At 39.7% G+C, this 17312-nt stretch overlaps 1 protein-coding gene across 1 annotated transcript in view; it reads right to left on the bottom strand.

The window, feature by feature from the left end:
• LOC134841995 (uncharacterized) overlaps nt 1-13151 on the bottom strand; it is a 32094-nt gene extending 18943 nt beyond the window's left edge. Inside the window, exons 1-5 of the mRNA XM_063858124.1 lie at nt 12845-13151; nt 10712-10789; nt 10559-10600; nt 10199-10297; nt 9140-9343 (exon numbers count right to left, since the gene is read on the bottom strand). Of these exons, the coding sequence (XP_063714194.1) occupies nt 9140-9343; nt 10199-10297; nt 10559-10600; nt 10712-10789; nt 12845-13120 (699 nt within the window). The 5' untranslated portion in view covers nt 13121-13151. The remainder of the gene's footprint in view (nt 1-9139; nt 9344-10198; nt 10298-10558; nt 10601-10711; nt 10790-12844) is intronic.
• Nucleotides 13152-17312: the final 4161 nt, after the last annotated feature.

Here is a 17312-nt window from a genome sequence, read left to right as displayed (position 1 = left end):
TTTTTCATTCCCACCAATTTTCAAAATATCAATTTTTATGATTGTTTTATGTGTTATTACGGCTATATGCATGATAATACCTTGTGACGTATGAAGAACAAATCTGTTCACGGCTAGCAGTTTGTTCAACATGCCAAAATTCAAAGCATTATGGCAACCTTAAATGAGCTTTTCAAAATTTGATTTATAAGGAGGTGACTGGAAAAGAGCAGGAAGCTGGGCTCTTTTTCCTTTTGCCTCCCACCTCACACAAGCATCAATTTTATGGTCTAAGGGGTGGTTTTACAAGGTTGATTATGAAGATCAAATATGTTTTCATGGTCTAATTAGTCTGCATGTCAATTTTCATGACAATGTGAACAGTAATTTGAATTATGAAAATTTGCAGGTGGGAGGGAGGGAGGAAGAAGAGCCGGAAGCTGCCCTATCAGCGGCTACGCCCAATTTGTTTCCATAAAAAGTAATGACCCTCGGAAAAATCAAATAATTCTCGAAACGTTTCTCGAAAACTACCCTCCCAGAATAATTTGGGTTCAATAAAAAGAACAAGTTTTTTAAAGCTCCCTTGCATAAGCGGCTACGATAAAAAAATGTCACACAAAAAGTTCTAGTTCTAGAAAAAGTCATATTTTTAGTTTTTCAATTTTTGACATTTCTCAAAAACTACCTTCCCAAATCTGAAATTTTAGTTTCAATCGAAAGAGGGGCTCTTTTCCACTTTTCCCCACGTCTAAATTTCAGTTTTTAAAATTTAAATTTCCACCAGATGTAATTTTCTCCCCATAATGTAATGAATTTTAGAATGGTGAACAAACTAACTATTGTGAACACAGTTGTTCTTCATATCTTACAACGTAACATCACGCACTCAGCGATAATAACACGTAAGACAACTGACAAAATGGAAAACTTTAAATGTGGGGGAAGTGGAAAAGAGCCAGAACAGGTTGTGTAAAGCTCGCCTGCATCAGTGGCTATGTCCAATTTTTTTCCACAAAAGTAGAGACCCTCGGAAAAAACTTCTCAAAGCTACCCTTCCAAAAAATTTTGGGTTCAATCGAAAGAAAAAAGTTGTATTAAGCTCCCCTGGATAAGCGGTTACGCTACAAAAAATTTCACACAAAAAGTTATGGCCCTCCGAAAAGTCAATGTTTTTAACTCTGACTTTTTTTAGGTTCAATTGAATTAACGGGTTGAGGGAAGCTCCCATGCATAATCGGCTACGCCCAGAAAAATTTTTACACGCAAAATTGACCCTCGGAAAAATCAAAATTTTATGTAACCGTTTTTTCACACTTTTTGACTTTTCTCAAAACTTCTTTCCAAATGTGAGACTTTGGGTTCCATTAAAATAAATGATCGAGAAAATCTCCCCTGTGTAACGGCTAATACCAAATTTACTTACAAAAAGAAAAATAAAAAAAGTTATGGCCCCCAGAAAATTCAATGTTTTGATTTTTTGTCCGTTTTTTGAAAAATTTTGACTTTTCTCGAAACCTACCAAGTCGAATCTAATATTAGCGAGGCAACAGGTGGGGAGAATCCTCCGTGCATAAGCGGCTATGCCTTAAAAATGGTCAGAAAAATGTTAAATCCTTAGGAGAATTCCATTTCTCAGAAAATTTCACTCGTACTTATTTTATTAGGAACAAGAGAAATTATCCATTTCATCACGCATCAGTACAATAAATTCAGAAAGTATCATACAGGTACCTCCTGCTTTAGCATAGACAGCAGACTGTTAGTAGCAATGAAGAAGACTTTTTTGATCTAATTAATCCAAATTGACAGCGCTATTCTTAATTAACACTTTCACAATTGGAGAGCCAACCTTTGATGACTTTTTCATGAAAAAAACTACCTACACAAATATATAAATAAATGATAAAACATAGCCAATCGAGGATTGAAGAAGAGTAATGAACGCAAGTCAACATAAAAAAACGCTGACCTTCTTGAAAAATCTCAACTTTCGAATTTCAAAGAAAAAAGAGATGCCCTTTAAGCTATTTGAATTTCTAGATATATTTATGATTGGCGCTTTTTTGATAACATTAACCCAGCTAGAGAAAAGTGGATCAATAGGTTAAATTTTTATTCTGCTGGAAATCTTAAAATTAAATTCCACTTTCGAAACTAGAAATCGCTCTCGTTTTTTCGCGCCATTTCCACGTTCGTATTTGGAGAGTGCTATTTATGTCACTTTCAACAGATGAATTTAAATTGATCCCAAAATTGCAAAAATACCTAAGGTCATTCATAAATGCATCAATATTGACTTTAAAGACTTTTCCTGAAAAAACAAAAATCAGCAAGACCTATATAAGCGTCTTCACTACGTTCATTACTCTCAATCACTTTGTTCAGCAACATTTAATCAGGTGAGCAATGACAACGAATTACCCTTTTTCAAGCGGATAAAACAGCGGCTATCAAATCGACTAATTGAATTCACCCTGACAGACAGAAATTGAAAACAGAAATAAATCACTCCGAAACTTGCTACTTCGGTTGAAAGATTGGACCGATCTTATGACAAATGTTGCTAGTTTAAAACTCGGTAGAACGTCTTTGCTTTACGCGTTTTGTCTGTTTTAAGGTACGACACACTGCGTACCACAGACTGGGTGAATGACGAGGGCGCTTATATGGGAAAATACCCGGTGATAAACCCACGACCTGCTGGTGAATCCTCTGAAGACGAAAGAAGTGTCTCTTCCTTCCACCGATTCTCGGATGGGAGTGGTGACCAGGAGCGACTAATGAATAGAAATAGGAGACAAAAGAAGGTCCGGAGAGACTCGATTGTCGAGGATTCTGAGGAGTCGCGGTTTGGTGACGACAATGATACAGGCGAACTTGGACTCTACAGGTATACAAATTGTCCGATTGTTACGAACATTGTCAGGCTGAAAAATTAGGCCATTGCAAACAACTTTGTTTTTTACTTCCCCCACGCTATTCCTAAAGTTGATGCTTATGCGAAGCGGAGCAACCAATTATTCCGCGAAAATTCAAATCAACGGCACTAGCGGACCCAAGACTTGGCCCAAAAAATAGGAACGTTTTTTTTTGGCGCTCACTTCCCCTGAAACTTAGTGTTTACTGGAACGATTGTTTCGTCAGGTTTTCGAACTCCTAAAGAAGGGGTGCTTAACAAGTTGGTGCCTCCCCATTCCAACAATATGTTTGACTTAAACAATTTCCCATGTTCAATCACTTTAGTGTTGAACAGGTTGAGTCACCATCTGCGGAAATTGCCACGGGAAAACCGGCCCACTACCAAGGTGTCCGAGTGGATGGACACAGATGAGAGTAACTCAAATCCCAATTCTGAGGTGTTCTATTGGATGGGCAGAGATGGGAGTCATCCAAACTCAAGATGGAACCAGGAAGCCGAACTGGACCTGGATGTTCCAGAAGCTGCCCAACCACCCAGCAGCTATTCGCAGCAGAGGTGATTTTACATAAACCAATTTCTAAACATTTTAGGTATGATCTAAATACTTTTTCGGGAATTGTTTTGTCGAACAAATCAGAAATCTCAAAGATAAATTTATTACTATTAAGAAGCTTCGGTCGTGCTCCAAAAATTAAGCGCCAAAATGAATTCTCCCGATTACTTAGAGTCACACGGTGACCGCAAACATCCTTTTCTCTTCACATGGTGACCGTAAACATATTTTTCGGCCTGAGTTGGTAAAACAAACTAACAATTAACTATCGAAAAAAAATAAGTTATTTGTTACATTGTTAAATAATTCAACACAATCAGAAGCATCAAGTTTTTTGAGGAGAACTCGACGCCAAGTTGGGCTCTGAGCTTCACATACGTGAATACATCACGTTGAAGAGTTCCAAAATAAACCGAAATTTCGAACTGAAAAATTCAACGCTCATAAAAATTTATATCAGACCCCCCCCCCTCACTAAAAAATAGCTAACATCACTGTTAGAAAACATAAATAGAATTCTAAATTGAATGTTAAATAACAATGTAAACAACTTCCCAACCATGTTTTCTTATAGTGGTCCTTTTCATCCAGAGCTACTTCCTAGTGACCAAAGCGATTACAGACAAAAGGTGACTGACTGGATGGACAGAGATGGGAGTAACTTAGGATGGAACGCGGCAGCCGAACTAGACCTCGACTTTCCAGAAGCTGCCCAATCACCCAGCAGCCATTCGGAGCAGAGGTGATGTTAATATAGATCAATTTCTTTATATTTTTAAGCATGATCTAAATTCTGTTTCGGGAATTGTTTTGTCGAAAAAACCAGAAACCTCAAGATAAATTTATTACTTTGAACAAGCTTGACTTCGGTCAAGCTTCAAAAATTAAGCGCAAAACTAATTCTCCCGACTGCTAAGAGTCACAGGCTGCCCGCACACCTCAAACATCATATTCTCTCTCATTTATCATTTAAAGCCTGCAATTTTAACTTGATTATCAAAAAAATATATATTTTTTCTGCATGTCAAAATATTTTTTGTCTAGTGGTCCTTTTCATCCGGAGCGACTTCCGAGTGTCCGGAACGATTACAGACAAAAGGTGGCTGAATGGATGCAATCGAGAGAAGCTAGGAGACAAATGGAACAAGCTTCAATTGATTATTTCACTAACCTGAATGTTCCCAATCCGGGTCCTTTCAACGGACCAGATTACCACAGGACTGCCACACGAGGACCGAGGAGGAGACGACACGACGCAAGCCACCAATAACCAACCACGGTCAAATATGACAAAGTCAATCATAATTTGTCTCAAGTATTCTTCTTATACTTAATTCAGCTTTTGATATAGCTTATATAGCTTGTAGAAATAGCCATGGCTTTATACGTGGCACATACTAGGCTTTAGTAACTCCTTTTTAGCTATACCAGTATTCTCTCTCTCTCTCTCTCGGGTATTCACCCTGTTAGGGTCCCCCATGTCGCTTTCTACAGCTCCTGGTCATATGTCTCGCTAGGTTGGTTGCTGATACCAATTTGTTGCACATTGGACATTCCTTTGTTGCCGGGACGTACTTGGTTGGGCTTGTTGTTCCTCGACATTTCTTCTCGTGATTCTTCAGGTTTGTTTTCGTTGGGAATTTGGCGTGGCATTTGATGCACGTATGTTCTGCGTTCTCTCTGTGCATTCTTCTTATATGCACTGCCCGACCAGCTCTAGATTTGCAGACTTTTTCGCATTGGCTACACCCGAGATTGACGCTTTCCTCTCTTTGTGAGCGTTTTATTATGCCTCCTTCCCATCCATTCTCTTGGGATTCCTCCCATCTTTCCAGATGTGTCATTCTGTTCTTTATAATTGTTTTCCATTGCTTTCTGTCTTTTGCCATCTCTTCGATATCTAGTTGGTCAATTCCTGCTTCGCACATCAATTTGATCCATTGTCTGGGAGTACAACGGTACTTCGCTCTCGGTTTTTCAGTTTCTTCTAACTTGCTTAACCAACCAAAAGTTACGTGCTTCACTCTTCTGTCGTCGGGCATACGTATCATATGTCCTAGGCGTTTCATACTCCGTTTTTCGATTTTACTTCTGACTGATTTTATTCTGAGTTCTTTCCTTACATTCCAACTGTTTTTGTGTTTTTGTTCCATTTCCTTCAGCGGTGGTTGGGTTTTTGAACTCCAAACATAACGGTAACATTGGTCTACCTTCCTTTGGATTCTGTTTATTTCTGACACATTCCAGGTCCGTACTTGGCAGTTGTACAACATGGTGCTTTCTACTACTGCCTCAACTACACGCGCTTGCGTTCTTTTAGTTAACCTTGAGTTTTTGAGGCGTCTTTTGACCTTTGTCCAAGCTCCCATCCCGCGTTGTAATCGTACTTTTGTGTCTTCAGCTTCTCCCAGCCAAAGGCCCAAGAATCTGGTTCCTGCCGCACTGGTTTTACCAAGAGTTATGTTTTCCTCTTTAGAATCGTTTGTCTTTTCCTCGAAGAGGCCCATTACTCTTTTGGTGGTGTCTCTTGCGACATCCATACTTTCCCTATTACTCAAGATAGTAGTGTCATCAGCGAACAAGGCGTATTTGAGGTCTATATGCTTCGCTTCAGCATTTTGTTTGTCTCTCCTTTGTGTCATGCAGGTGTTTCCAGGTACGTAAGTGATTCTTATTCCATTGTCTTCCCTTTGTTTTTCTGCTGCTCTTATTGTGATTTGATGAAATATGTTGAAAAGCATTGGGGAAGAAGGACATCCCTCCCTCAATCCTCTTTGAGGTATCCATTCGGAGCTAACTTCCTTATTACCTTTCACTTTGTAAGAAGTTACTTCGTGTAGTTCCTTTAATCGTCCTAGGAAATTATCTTCGAACCCATAGCTTTCCAGTATTTTCCACAATAGTGGTCGATTGATTCTTGGATAAGCTTTTCTCAGATCTAATAGGCACGCTCGGTCTCTATTCAGACTTTGTGATTCGCATATCCTTCGGTTATCTTCCTGTAGTCTGACCATTATTTGGGTGGTGTCGGTCGTAGATCTGTGTTGTCTGAAACCATCTTGATTATCATCTAGGGCGCCAAATTCCTCGCCCCAATCCCGGAGTCGTGTTGTTAAAATTCTAGCGAGAATTCGGCTCACCATGGATAACAGGCATACACCGCGGAAATTATCGGGGTTGTCCTTCGCTCCTTTCTTGTGCAGAGGAATAATGATTCCCACTTTGACTATATCATCCCAATATTCCGCTGATGTTGTGAACATGGTTTGTATCATTTTTACTATTCTCTTTTGGAATTCTATTGGAGCTGACTTAAGGTAGATCATTCGGATGTCGTCCTCGCCCGGTGCTTTTTCCTTAACCTTCGCCCACTCTTTGATAATTTCTTCTTCTGAAGGCATTGTACTGCACTCCTTGGCCTTTTGACGTCCCTCTGGTGTTGTTTGAGCGAACTCTCGTATGAGCCTCCTCGACTGGATCTTCTCTGTCAGTCCTGCACTTTTCTTGCACTTTCTGGAAGTGTTGCTTAAAAGTTTCCGCTGGGATTACTGTTGCTTTAGAATTAGGTACTGCGTAATCTCTAAGTCCTAGCTGCTTGAGGATGCTGTACATCTCCCCGATATCTTGCCTACGCATAGCTTCCTCGCATTTGACTAAGAGAGCTTCCCACCATTCTGTTTCCCACTCTCTGAGTCTCTGTTTATACTCTTTTCGTACTGTTTTAAGCTCTTACCTTGCATTGTACCTTTGCGCCTCGTTTGTTGCCTCGTTCCGTTTTTTGACTGCCCTTTGAATTCCGCTTTTGAACTCTCTTGCTTGGTCTTCATGGCCTACCATCCATTGACTGGTTTTGCTTCTTGTATCTTCTAACCCACAAGCAGCCTTGGCTGCCCTTTTCATGGTTTCTGCTAATTCTGTCCAAGAGGGTTCGTTTGAAAGGGAGGCCTTGCTTATGTGTTCCTGATACGCATCATGATGTTTTTCGATGCGTAGCTGCCGCCAGTCTAATTTCTCTTGCTTTGTACGGTTGAATCTTTCCTTCTTTTCTCTGAAGCTCACTTTAATCATCTTGGGCCTATGATCGGACCATCTGTCTTCCCGTACCACCTTCATATCTTTGATGATTAAATTTCTGTGTCTCTTAGCTAAGAAGTAATCCAGCTCGTACCAATTACCTGTTCTTGGATGACACCACGTACCTCTATTATTCTTTCTAAAGTAGGTGTCCACGATGTACAGGTTATTGTTTTCCGCCCACTCGACGACTTCGTCTCCTGCTACCGAGTTTGCTCGTAACCCGAACTTTCCCAGAGTCCTCTCTTTTCCCGTATTATCTTGTCTGCCTATTTGAGCATTGTGGTCTCCTCATATGAGCAACATTTCGTCCTTTTTCCTACACGATATCGCTGTCTCTAGCTGTTTTCGGTATTCGTCGATTTCTATATCATTCGGCGATACTGGCTGGTAGACTGCGATCAGCTTAACGTTGTTCACTGTTACCATGGCTACTCGTTCGGTCAACCATTTTTGGCTCCCTTGCTTCTTCCACTCTTGGGCCCAATGGTTTCTTAAGATAATACCGGCTCTTTTCCCATGGATTAGGACTGAGTCCTCTTCGTACCACCATACCCCCTCCTCTTTTGAGGATATTTCCGACAGCAGGATAACATCCCATTTGTTCTCCTGTACTGCTGCTAGGATATGCTGAATTCGACCTCGTCCATCCACCTGGATTTTGCACCTCTGCAGGTTCCACGTGATTATCTCAGAGTCAAGGTTGGTTCTCTTTGAGAATTTCTGATTCACTTTCCTTCTCCACTGTTCTTTCTCTTTCTTTCTCGCTTTCCCCGTTAGGTGCTCCTTCCCTTCTTTGCTCCGGTTTGCTAGCATACGCGTACATTTGGAACCTCTTTTTTCACTGCGTCTTTCTTTCCTCTTCCGTGCTCGCATCTCCCGAAGCTTCTGTTCAGCCCACCTGTTGATGTCCACTGTCCTCGGCCCGGGGTTCGGATGTATGTCCATCAGGCACCATTTTACAATCCTAGCCTGGTGTCGTTCGTCAACCTTGAGCACCCGGCCGTTGAGGCGACTTTTATAGCCTACAGGTTGTTTTAGGAGGTGCTCGGTTCGGCTATTGCCGGGCCGCTCCCTTCCCAAAAAGGGTCCTTGAAACGATTTCCTTGCGTAGTCGTTTCCTCTTCTCCTTCTTGAGGTGATGTTGCTTTTGTGGTATCGCTTTCCACCGCGCGTAGGTACAACATCTGGGAAGCGCTATACCAGTATTACCTTCATAAATTTCTACATCGTCTATCTGGCTGACTAACTCAAAACTTTTCTACAGGCGTATTCTGTGTTCGTATAAGCACTAACTATTAGTAGGAGAGGGGAAGACATCTCGGAAGGACTTCGCTTATTTCTCCGAAAACTTTGACCAGCCATATAGTATCATGAACCCGCTATTTTCCTGAATGATAACACATTTCCTAATATTTTAAGGAGCCTAACAACAAATTTAGTGTCATTTACAATGAAACAACTTCGTTATTGCGGTTAGGATCCATGATAAAATATGAAATAATTTACTTCGAAAAAATAACATCTACTTTAACAGACCATTGCTCTAAAATAGTTGACAATATTTCGTCGTAATGAACATTTATTTTCACATTGCTGTCACATTCTACCTTTCGTTTCCTCTTCCGTTTTTTCTCTTTATCCTTGTCCCCCGCTCCTCCAATAGGCGAAGTAGTCTCATCTTGTGAGGTCAGCCCACCCTCTCCTTCCCCGTCAGATTCTGCTTCTTCTGACATTTTGAAGTAGAGTGGCTCGTCGTTCACGTAGAAGCCTCGGTAGGGTGCAACCATTGTGGCAGGAATGTACAAATCGACCTGATATCAAAGCACTCAATCAATAAAAAGGGACTTTTTCCTCCCTCCCCTCACCCCCTATTTCGCATTTTATGGTGTAATGAGTGGTTTCACAATGTTCATTGAAAACAATCGGATAATAAGAAAATATACAACTTATTCGCAAAAGTAGGTGGAAAAATTGGCAAGTATAGGTAGAAAAAATCCATACACAGCATCCTTTATTGTAAGTCAAGACAAACTCAAGGAAAAAATTATAGAAGGACTCTTTAACTACGTATCTACGGACCAGTGAGAAATTCAAAAATGATCGATTTTTTTAAAATATATATATGATCATACAATATGCTGGCAATGAATATATTACTGTTGCTGGTATTTTTTATAGGATTTCAGCTTTTCGTGATTTCAACTTCGAAATTGTAAAACTCTTATGGTGCGGATGAGGTGATACAATTAAAAGGGCCCAAAATAGCTAAAGAAAGACTTAAAAATGATTTAAAGCTGCAGTTAGATAGAGTTTTGTGCCGAAGACTAGAAGAGATTAATTTTAAAAATGACCCATATCTATTCCGCTGAGATTAATCAAAAGTCTAGAGCCATTTCCTTGAGTGGTTCTTGTTATTTTTCTAAATCAGATATTTAACAAAGAAATATGTGCTAATAAAACTCTTCAGCGAGCATGAATCGTATTCACTGATTCAATTTTCTATTCAGGATTATCTCCAAAATTAAGCACTTTGATGAGCAGGCTCTCTAAGATCTCGTTTTTTACCTACTACACGCCTCTTGCGTTGTTTGAATGACTATATTTATATCTATTGATTATCGGAAGCAAACAAAAGTCAACTAAAATATTTCTTTCTTTGCTCTTACCATGTTTGTGTTGTCGACGAACTCCCGGTCTTCGGTGGTGATCTCGTCCTCCGTGCCAATGGAGCTGAGATCAAAGCTGGCATAGCGACCCGCCAAATCCTTTAAAAGAAAATTATTGTCAGGATGTCAGCTGCGCGAAAAGAGGAAACACTTAAGAACATTTACATCTAGCTTTATATTGAAACACAAATTATTCAATCAAGAATCAAATTTGAAAAATAACTTTCGCACTCAACTGCTAACTGAAATTTCCTTGAAAATTCTCATCTGGCATAAACTAATTCGTTCGATTCCGATCATGTTAGTAACAGTGCTTCTACTATTATCTAATATAAGTTAACCAAAGCAGGTAGTACTAGCCTCAATGCGATCACGTCTGATGGTCGAAGAATATTTGGGAAGCTGAAACATGGAAAACCTGTTAAGACAGTAGTATACTTTCTGCATGAAAATTGATTGATATATAAGAAACTCAACAAACTACATTGAAAATTGATAACTAGCCAAACTTACCATTTTAGACTCCAGAAACTTCCAATAGTTGTGCATCGTTACATATTCCTCGTTGCCTTCCAGATCACCCTCAGGAACCTGAAAATTTAAGTTAAACGTGAACACACATTGCTCATCAGTATTTAATCATGGCAGAACAAAAATGATTTGCAGCTGAAATTTTTTTGGCTACAAAAAAAACTGCGACGCTCATTGAGCCGAACAAAAATATTAAGAAAATGTGGTCATTAGAAAGCTTTTGAGCGATTAAGTTTAAAAACATTAAAAATTTAACAGGCATGAATTGTTTACTAAAAAAACAATTTTCCATTTCCCCTACAAAAAACGACACAAAATAGGTTCACTAATCCATTAAAACATAAGCCAAATTTATTAAGACCGAATAAAGCTTTGAAGCGAAAAAAGAAAAATATACTAAGTTAAAGGGATCCCACGGAATTTAGAATTCAAAATTCCCTGACTAGTCCCTGTTTTATCAAAAAACTGACAATTTTTTATATGAATTATGTAGAAACACTGAATGTCAAGGGGTATGCATATCAGAGTTGCTATACCTCCTATAACATCGTTTACTGAAGAGAACACCACTCATCCAAAAACACCGGACAGTACAGCAACTTCCCTGTTCGGAACTCAAAGCAATACTGTGAAAACAAGACCTTAAGTCAAATAAATGAGACGTTATTATAATGTTTAAGTACACACATAAATGTTGAAAAAATCCATGACTTTTCCAGGTTTTCCCTGACCATTTTCAAATTCCCTGACTTTTCCAGGTTTTCCTTAATTTCCTTGAACGGTGGGACCCATGAATATGCCAGAGTTAGCAAATTTACATATCAACAACAATTGCACTAAGGGACCCAGCTAAAGTTAAAATATTGTTCGAAAAATTTCTCTATATATATTCATTTTTCGAATCAATTTTGTGGTAAAAACTTTCTATGCAACTTATATAACAACCAGCTACCCTTGTTAAGAATTGTGTCCTACAATTTAAGAAGTTCGCACGTCAGCTTAGACAAAACCCTGCCTCTGATACAACCCCTCGTTCATCTCATAGTCTCTTGAGTAAAACATTTCAAACAACGGAAAAAGGAAACAAAAAAAAGTAGCCGAAAAAACATAAAACCAATAAATAACAGGGATAGCTGGAAGCTCTGAAGTAGCACAGAATGTTCTGATCACATTCATGGAAACAATTTCCTTCCTTCTAATTAGTGTCGTTTTTAGAGCATGGTGTGATTAGATAACTTTTTCTGAATCTTTGCACATATTTTTAACACAGAGGCGGAGTTGCACTTCGCATACACAAACAAAAATATGACCTATAACACTACCGGGAAAAACTGAATGAGTTAAACTTTGAGTTTACAAAATTTCTTAAGTGACGCACGCCAATTATGAGTCTAATAATTGCTAAGAGACACATGCCAATTATGGCACATTAGCGGCACCAATCAAGTTGAAAAAAAAGAAACTTACCACCTAACATGCCTCGATTTATAGAGCGGACGTATTTTAGCTAGTATACGAAAAAGTTCATTAAAAACATCTGACCCTGCCCAGGTTCGAACCCTCTTATTTTGATGCGGGTCTTCTTTCCTACCTCTACGCTACAGACCCATGAAACCTTGAAGCTAAAGAGCTATTTGTAATATAATAGTCAGTGTTAATATCCTTAGCATTGGCTGTACTTAATAGCTGGTTATTGATCAAAATGAACACATTTTTTCACAACAATATTTGGGTCGCAACAATATTTGCTACTAAGGTTAGAAAAAAAAGAGCTCTGCTTGTGTAAATATCTATACAAAACCTCTATTGGCAAGAAAGCGCTAAATTAAACTTGCAAAACTAGTTTTATTCCTAGTAAAATCAAGTTACCTAAGCATCGACGCCTACTAACAGTTCAATTTTCATATAACGAACGGTACTCGATCGCTTTACTCGCTGGATTTTGAACTAAAATTCAAAAAATTTAAACCCGCTTTCTCGAAATGGGACAACTTTGATACATCACTCGACCCATTCCGATGATTAAACTACCAGAAAGGCAAAAACTGGAACACACATGAATACAAAGTTCTCCATTTTCCATGGTCGGAAGAAAAAATAGGTATACTATCTGACCTTGCCGAACTTGTCTTCATACAACTGCAAAATTTGAACTTCCTGTGTATTCTCGTATTCGCAAATATCTTGCAGCTCAATTTCAAAGCTCACGCAGGTTTCCCCATGTGGATTCACACCTTTCGATGCTCCGGATTCAGCAGGGACTACACTAGCTTTAGGCGCTTTGGTCGTATTTGGAACATCTGCCACAGATTGTTCCACTAGCTCAGGCACATTAACTGCAGTCGAATTTTCATTAGCGCCAACGGAAGGAATGAGCGCTGCGAGCTCCATTGATAAAGTAGCGCATACACGTTCAGATCATTATTCTGAAAAGAAATCAATTGATAGAACGCTGCGCAATATATCGATACAACGATAACCAAGTATTTTTAAAAAGTAAACAGGAAAAGGGACTCAGTGAACAGCCTTAAAAACAGCCGTTCACAAACAGCCTAAAAACGCATTAGGAATCCCTTATCGAGCAGCAACTATGAAAACTTTTCAAGGGTAATCAGAAGATCAAAAGAATCATAGTAACCGAGGTTACATTCAGGAGTCCCTTCATCACGTATTCCAGTCAAAATCCTTGGAATTATCTAGATATGGAAGTGATAATGATAAAAGAAGATGACAAGTGTTGATGACCTTACAATTAAAATCGATACGGGTTACGTTTCTTCCATAAGAACACGCAACTCGACACGAGAAAATATAATATACAATCAGTTCAATTCAATTGTGCCAGTCGGTCATATTTGGAAGTTTTACCTTGAGAAAACGTTTAGTCTTGATTTTGGGATGAAATGCAATTTTTCAAAAAATCGAATTAAGCATGTCATGCTCAAGGTTCTCGCGACAACTGAAATTACCAGAAAAATAAGATCAGAAGAATCGAACAACAATCGCGGGAAAGTAGTCAAAATAGCAGCGGGAAATTGCTATTCGCAATTTCCAATACATAATTCGAACGAGAGTAGAGCTGTCTTATCCTTGGCAGAAGGTGATCGCGAGTGGAGGAGAAGTAAATTAGAGTGGACCAGAGTGAACCTTCGATGGAAAGGTGGACAGCTGAAGCTGCCCAATGGTCCAGACCAAAAACTTGTTTCTTCAGTTAAAACTTACTTATTTCGAACTTCTCGAGTTGAACTTAATTACCCAATCAATTTTAGTTGCTTTATAGTTTAGTTACTCGATTCTAGAGGTCGTGTCGGTATGTGAGTACCCAATTTAATTTTCTTGAGTGTGTTTTATGTTGTTATGTTGAGGTAGGGAGAGTTTTTAGGTTGATCCATCTGAAATGGATGAAAGGTCCACTGTCTTAAAAAAGTAACTATACATAAAGTTCCGACCCAGTTTTTAACGGCGTTCGCGTATTTTGAGACCTGAGTATAGGGCGTTCTTATTTTCTAGACTGGGGGTATCTTGGTAGTGGCCTTTAAGCTGTAACGCAGGTTTTAGTCTCATGTCGCAAGTGAACCGAAATGGCTCAACCGCTTGAGGTAGAAAAACACAAGAGATAAGGTCCCTGACTCTTGAGCAAATGGTTATAGGGCCTGTTTTTCTTTAACCTCATATGTGACTTAAGTAGGCGACTGTTACATGGTGTTTTTATGGCGCTCCTGGGTGTTTTCACGACATCAAGACTACGGGATCGAACCCACTTGATACAGCTCCGGGCTATATAACCATTCTAGAGTACCGGTGGTGCGGTTCAAGGGGAACGTGTCCACCTTCTGGTTGTACCGGGTTAGTTTTTTAAGAAAACTTGAGGAAATTTCTTGGTGCGCTTCCCGAAACGAGGCTTAGCTAACCGACTAATAGGGGCAACTAGGGGACAAAAAAAACAAGTTAAAGACGAAAAACGAAACAAAAAACCAAAAAAGATTAAAAATACGAACACAAACTGTAAAAAATACAAAAAGGAATGTGGCTTTGACTTCCAGATTAGTAGGAGCAATGCTTAATATTAATTAAAATAGTATACCCATACTGTTTTCCAATAAGACCGATCGTATCGATCAAACCAGCAACGTTGTACAGGTGCCCAAGTGTGGGGCGTTGTAAGGTTTTCAGATAGCTTGTGACATCAGCGGACCACTGGAAGACTTGACTGGAACAGGTGACCAGCGATGCGGGAAAATGGACAACTGGGAGACTTGACCACTGGGAGACTTGACTGAAACAGGTGACCAGCCCAGGGGGAAAGTGTGACCATCCAGCAGGTGAACAGCCAGCAGTGTGATCAAAGCAGAATAGAGCAAACGAAGGAAGGTACACAGAGGTGTTCTGTTTGGTCAACCGGGTATCGTTAAAATTCACATTACATTAAATGAAATAAGTGTGAAATTGGATGAGCGGATACCCACTGTTTTGAGGAAAGGTTTTTACTTGAGCAGAGCTTGGAAACAGGGTCTACGGACTTTCTCTCGAGAAGTTTAGCACTCATTGCGCTTAAGGGTAATTTTCAGCTTAAGTGGGGGACTAGATAGGGGGGAGGTTAGAAGGGGGGCTGGTAAAGATAGAGGTTGGTGGTTAAAAATTGAGGAAAGGGGGGACACATTATAGTAACTATACAATCAATTTCTTCGATTGAGTTACATTAGTAGACCCAGAGTCTAGAGCGATCCATCTATAGACTCAGAACAAGAGTTGCAACGCAAAGAGATCCAAGTTTAAGAACGAATTAAATGAGGTAACTTTGTCAGATCGGGTGGGTGGATCGGAAATAGACAGTTTTTGGAACCCAAAAGGAGGATACCCAATAAGACCGCTAGTAGGGGGGAGGAAAAACGCGTGACAGTCAAGTACCAGACATTTTTTACGAAAGACGGCATAGGTCGGCTATGAGTTTTAGGTATACTTACCTTTCTGGTTTTTGTAATTTTCATTTTTATTAGAATTTTTGAATTTTTTACATTTTTAGACCAGATTTCAAAGAATTTTAACGAACCGGCTAAAATTATAGACTAACAAACAAGTCGTGTTTCGACTTGCATCAGATTTAAACAGGGAAAGCAATTTTAGGGGACTTAGTAAAGAAAATTTTGTTGATCAAAATTGGGTTTTGGGGATTATTTTTTATACTAGAGCTCCAGAGGTGGTACTGGGATAGTGGATCAGGTATCACAATACTTGATATAAGGTACGGGGAAATTCTTCAATCAAGCGAAGAAACACTTGAGCTGCAAGGTGGGAAGAGGTACAAGAGTCTTGCCGGCAGTCTTGGGATAGTGATCCAAGTGTTCCATCACTCAGTCTTGGGATAGTGATCTAAGTGTCCCAACACTTGGGTCTTAGTACAGTGATCTAAGTATCCCAACAGTTTAGCGAAGGGTCCTAGGAGAGTGCAGAAGAGTCATGGGACAGCAACGAAGTGTACCAAAACTTGAGAGAATGGTCCTAGGAGGGTTCAGAAAAATCCTGGGACAGCAACGAAGTGTACCAACACTTGAGCGAAAGGTCCTAGGAGGGTTCAAAAAAGTCCTGGGACAGCGACGTAGTGTACCAACAATTGAGCGAAGGGTCTTAGGAGGGTTCAGAAAAGTCCTGGGACAACGACGAAGTGTAGCAACACCTGAGCGAAGTGTCCTAAGAGAGTTCAGAAAAGTCCTGGGACAGCAACGAAGTAAACCAACACTTGAGCGAAGGGTCCTAGGAGAGTTCAGAAAAATCCTGGGACAGCAACGAAGTGTACCAACACCTGAGCGAAGGGTCCTAGGAGTCTTCAGAAAAGTCCTGGGACAGTAACGAAGTGTCCAACACTTGAGCGAAGGGTCCTGGGAGGGTATATAAGTGTACTAGGACAGTACCAAAGTACACCAAGACCCCATCGAAGTATCCCAACACTTGAGCGAAGGGTCCTAGCAGAGTACCAAGAAATCCTGGGACAATACTAAAGCATCCCAAAACTAGAACGAAGGGTCCTAAGGCCTGAAACTGATTTAGACTCAAAACTGATTTAAGCTAATTAGACTGGTTTTTTTTAATACATTAGGGAATTTTCTAATAGTTTCAATCAGATTTTACAGTAGGGACTTGTAACTATTAAAATTGTAGATAAAGAAAATTGTATATAAAAATCATGAGGAGAAAAAGGGTATCGATAACTGAAAGAAGGGGAACAGGACTTAAGCAAAACCAGACCCCAGCGCAAAAAAAACCAACAACAAAAAATCCGAGAGTAATGAGGAAGAATATTTCAGTGAATATGGTCAGCACGAGAAGCAACAAGGAACAGAAGGCAAAAAAAACATGGAAGAACAAAGCATACCAGTAAAAGAGACTGACCTAGAAACAACAGATCAAAGTATAGAAGGAATTGGAAGGAGGGAAACGGAGTCAACACCGATGCCAAATACAGAAGAACAGGAAAAGAACACCATAGAGTTCTCACCAATAGGCAATGGAGACGAGGCGACCTACACACCGGAGACGAAAAAAGACGACTCACAAAGAATGAGAACGTCATTTACCGAGAGGATTG

The sequence above is a fragment of the Symsagittifera roscoffensis genome, chromosome 3 (assembly GCF_963678635.1).
Source record: "Symsagittifera roscoffensis chromosome 3, txSymRosc1.1, whole genome shotgun sequence".
NCBI classification, from domain to species: Eukaryota; Metazoa; Xenacoelomorpha; order Acoela; family Convolutidae; genus Symsagittifera; species Symsagittifera roscoffensis.
Note: the sequence above shows the minus strand (reverse complement) of the source record. Positions and strands in the feature narration are given on the sequence as shown.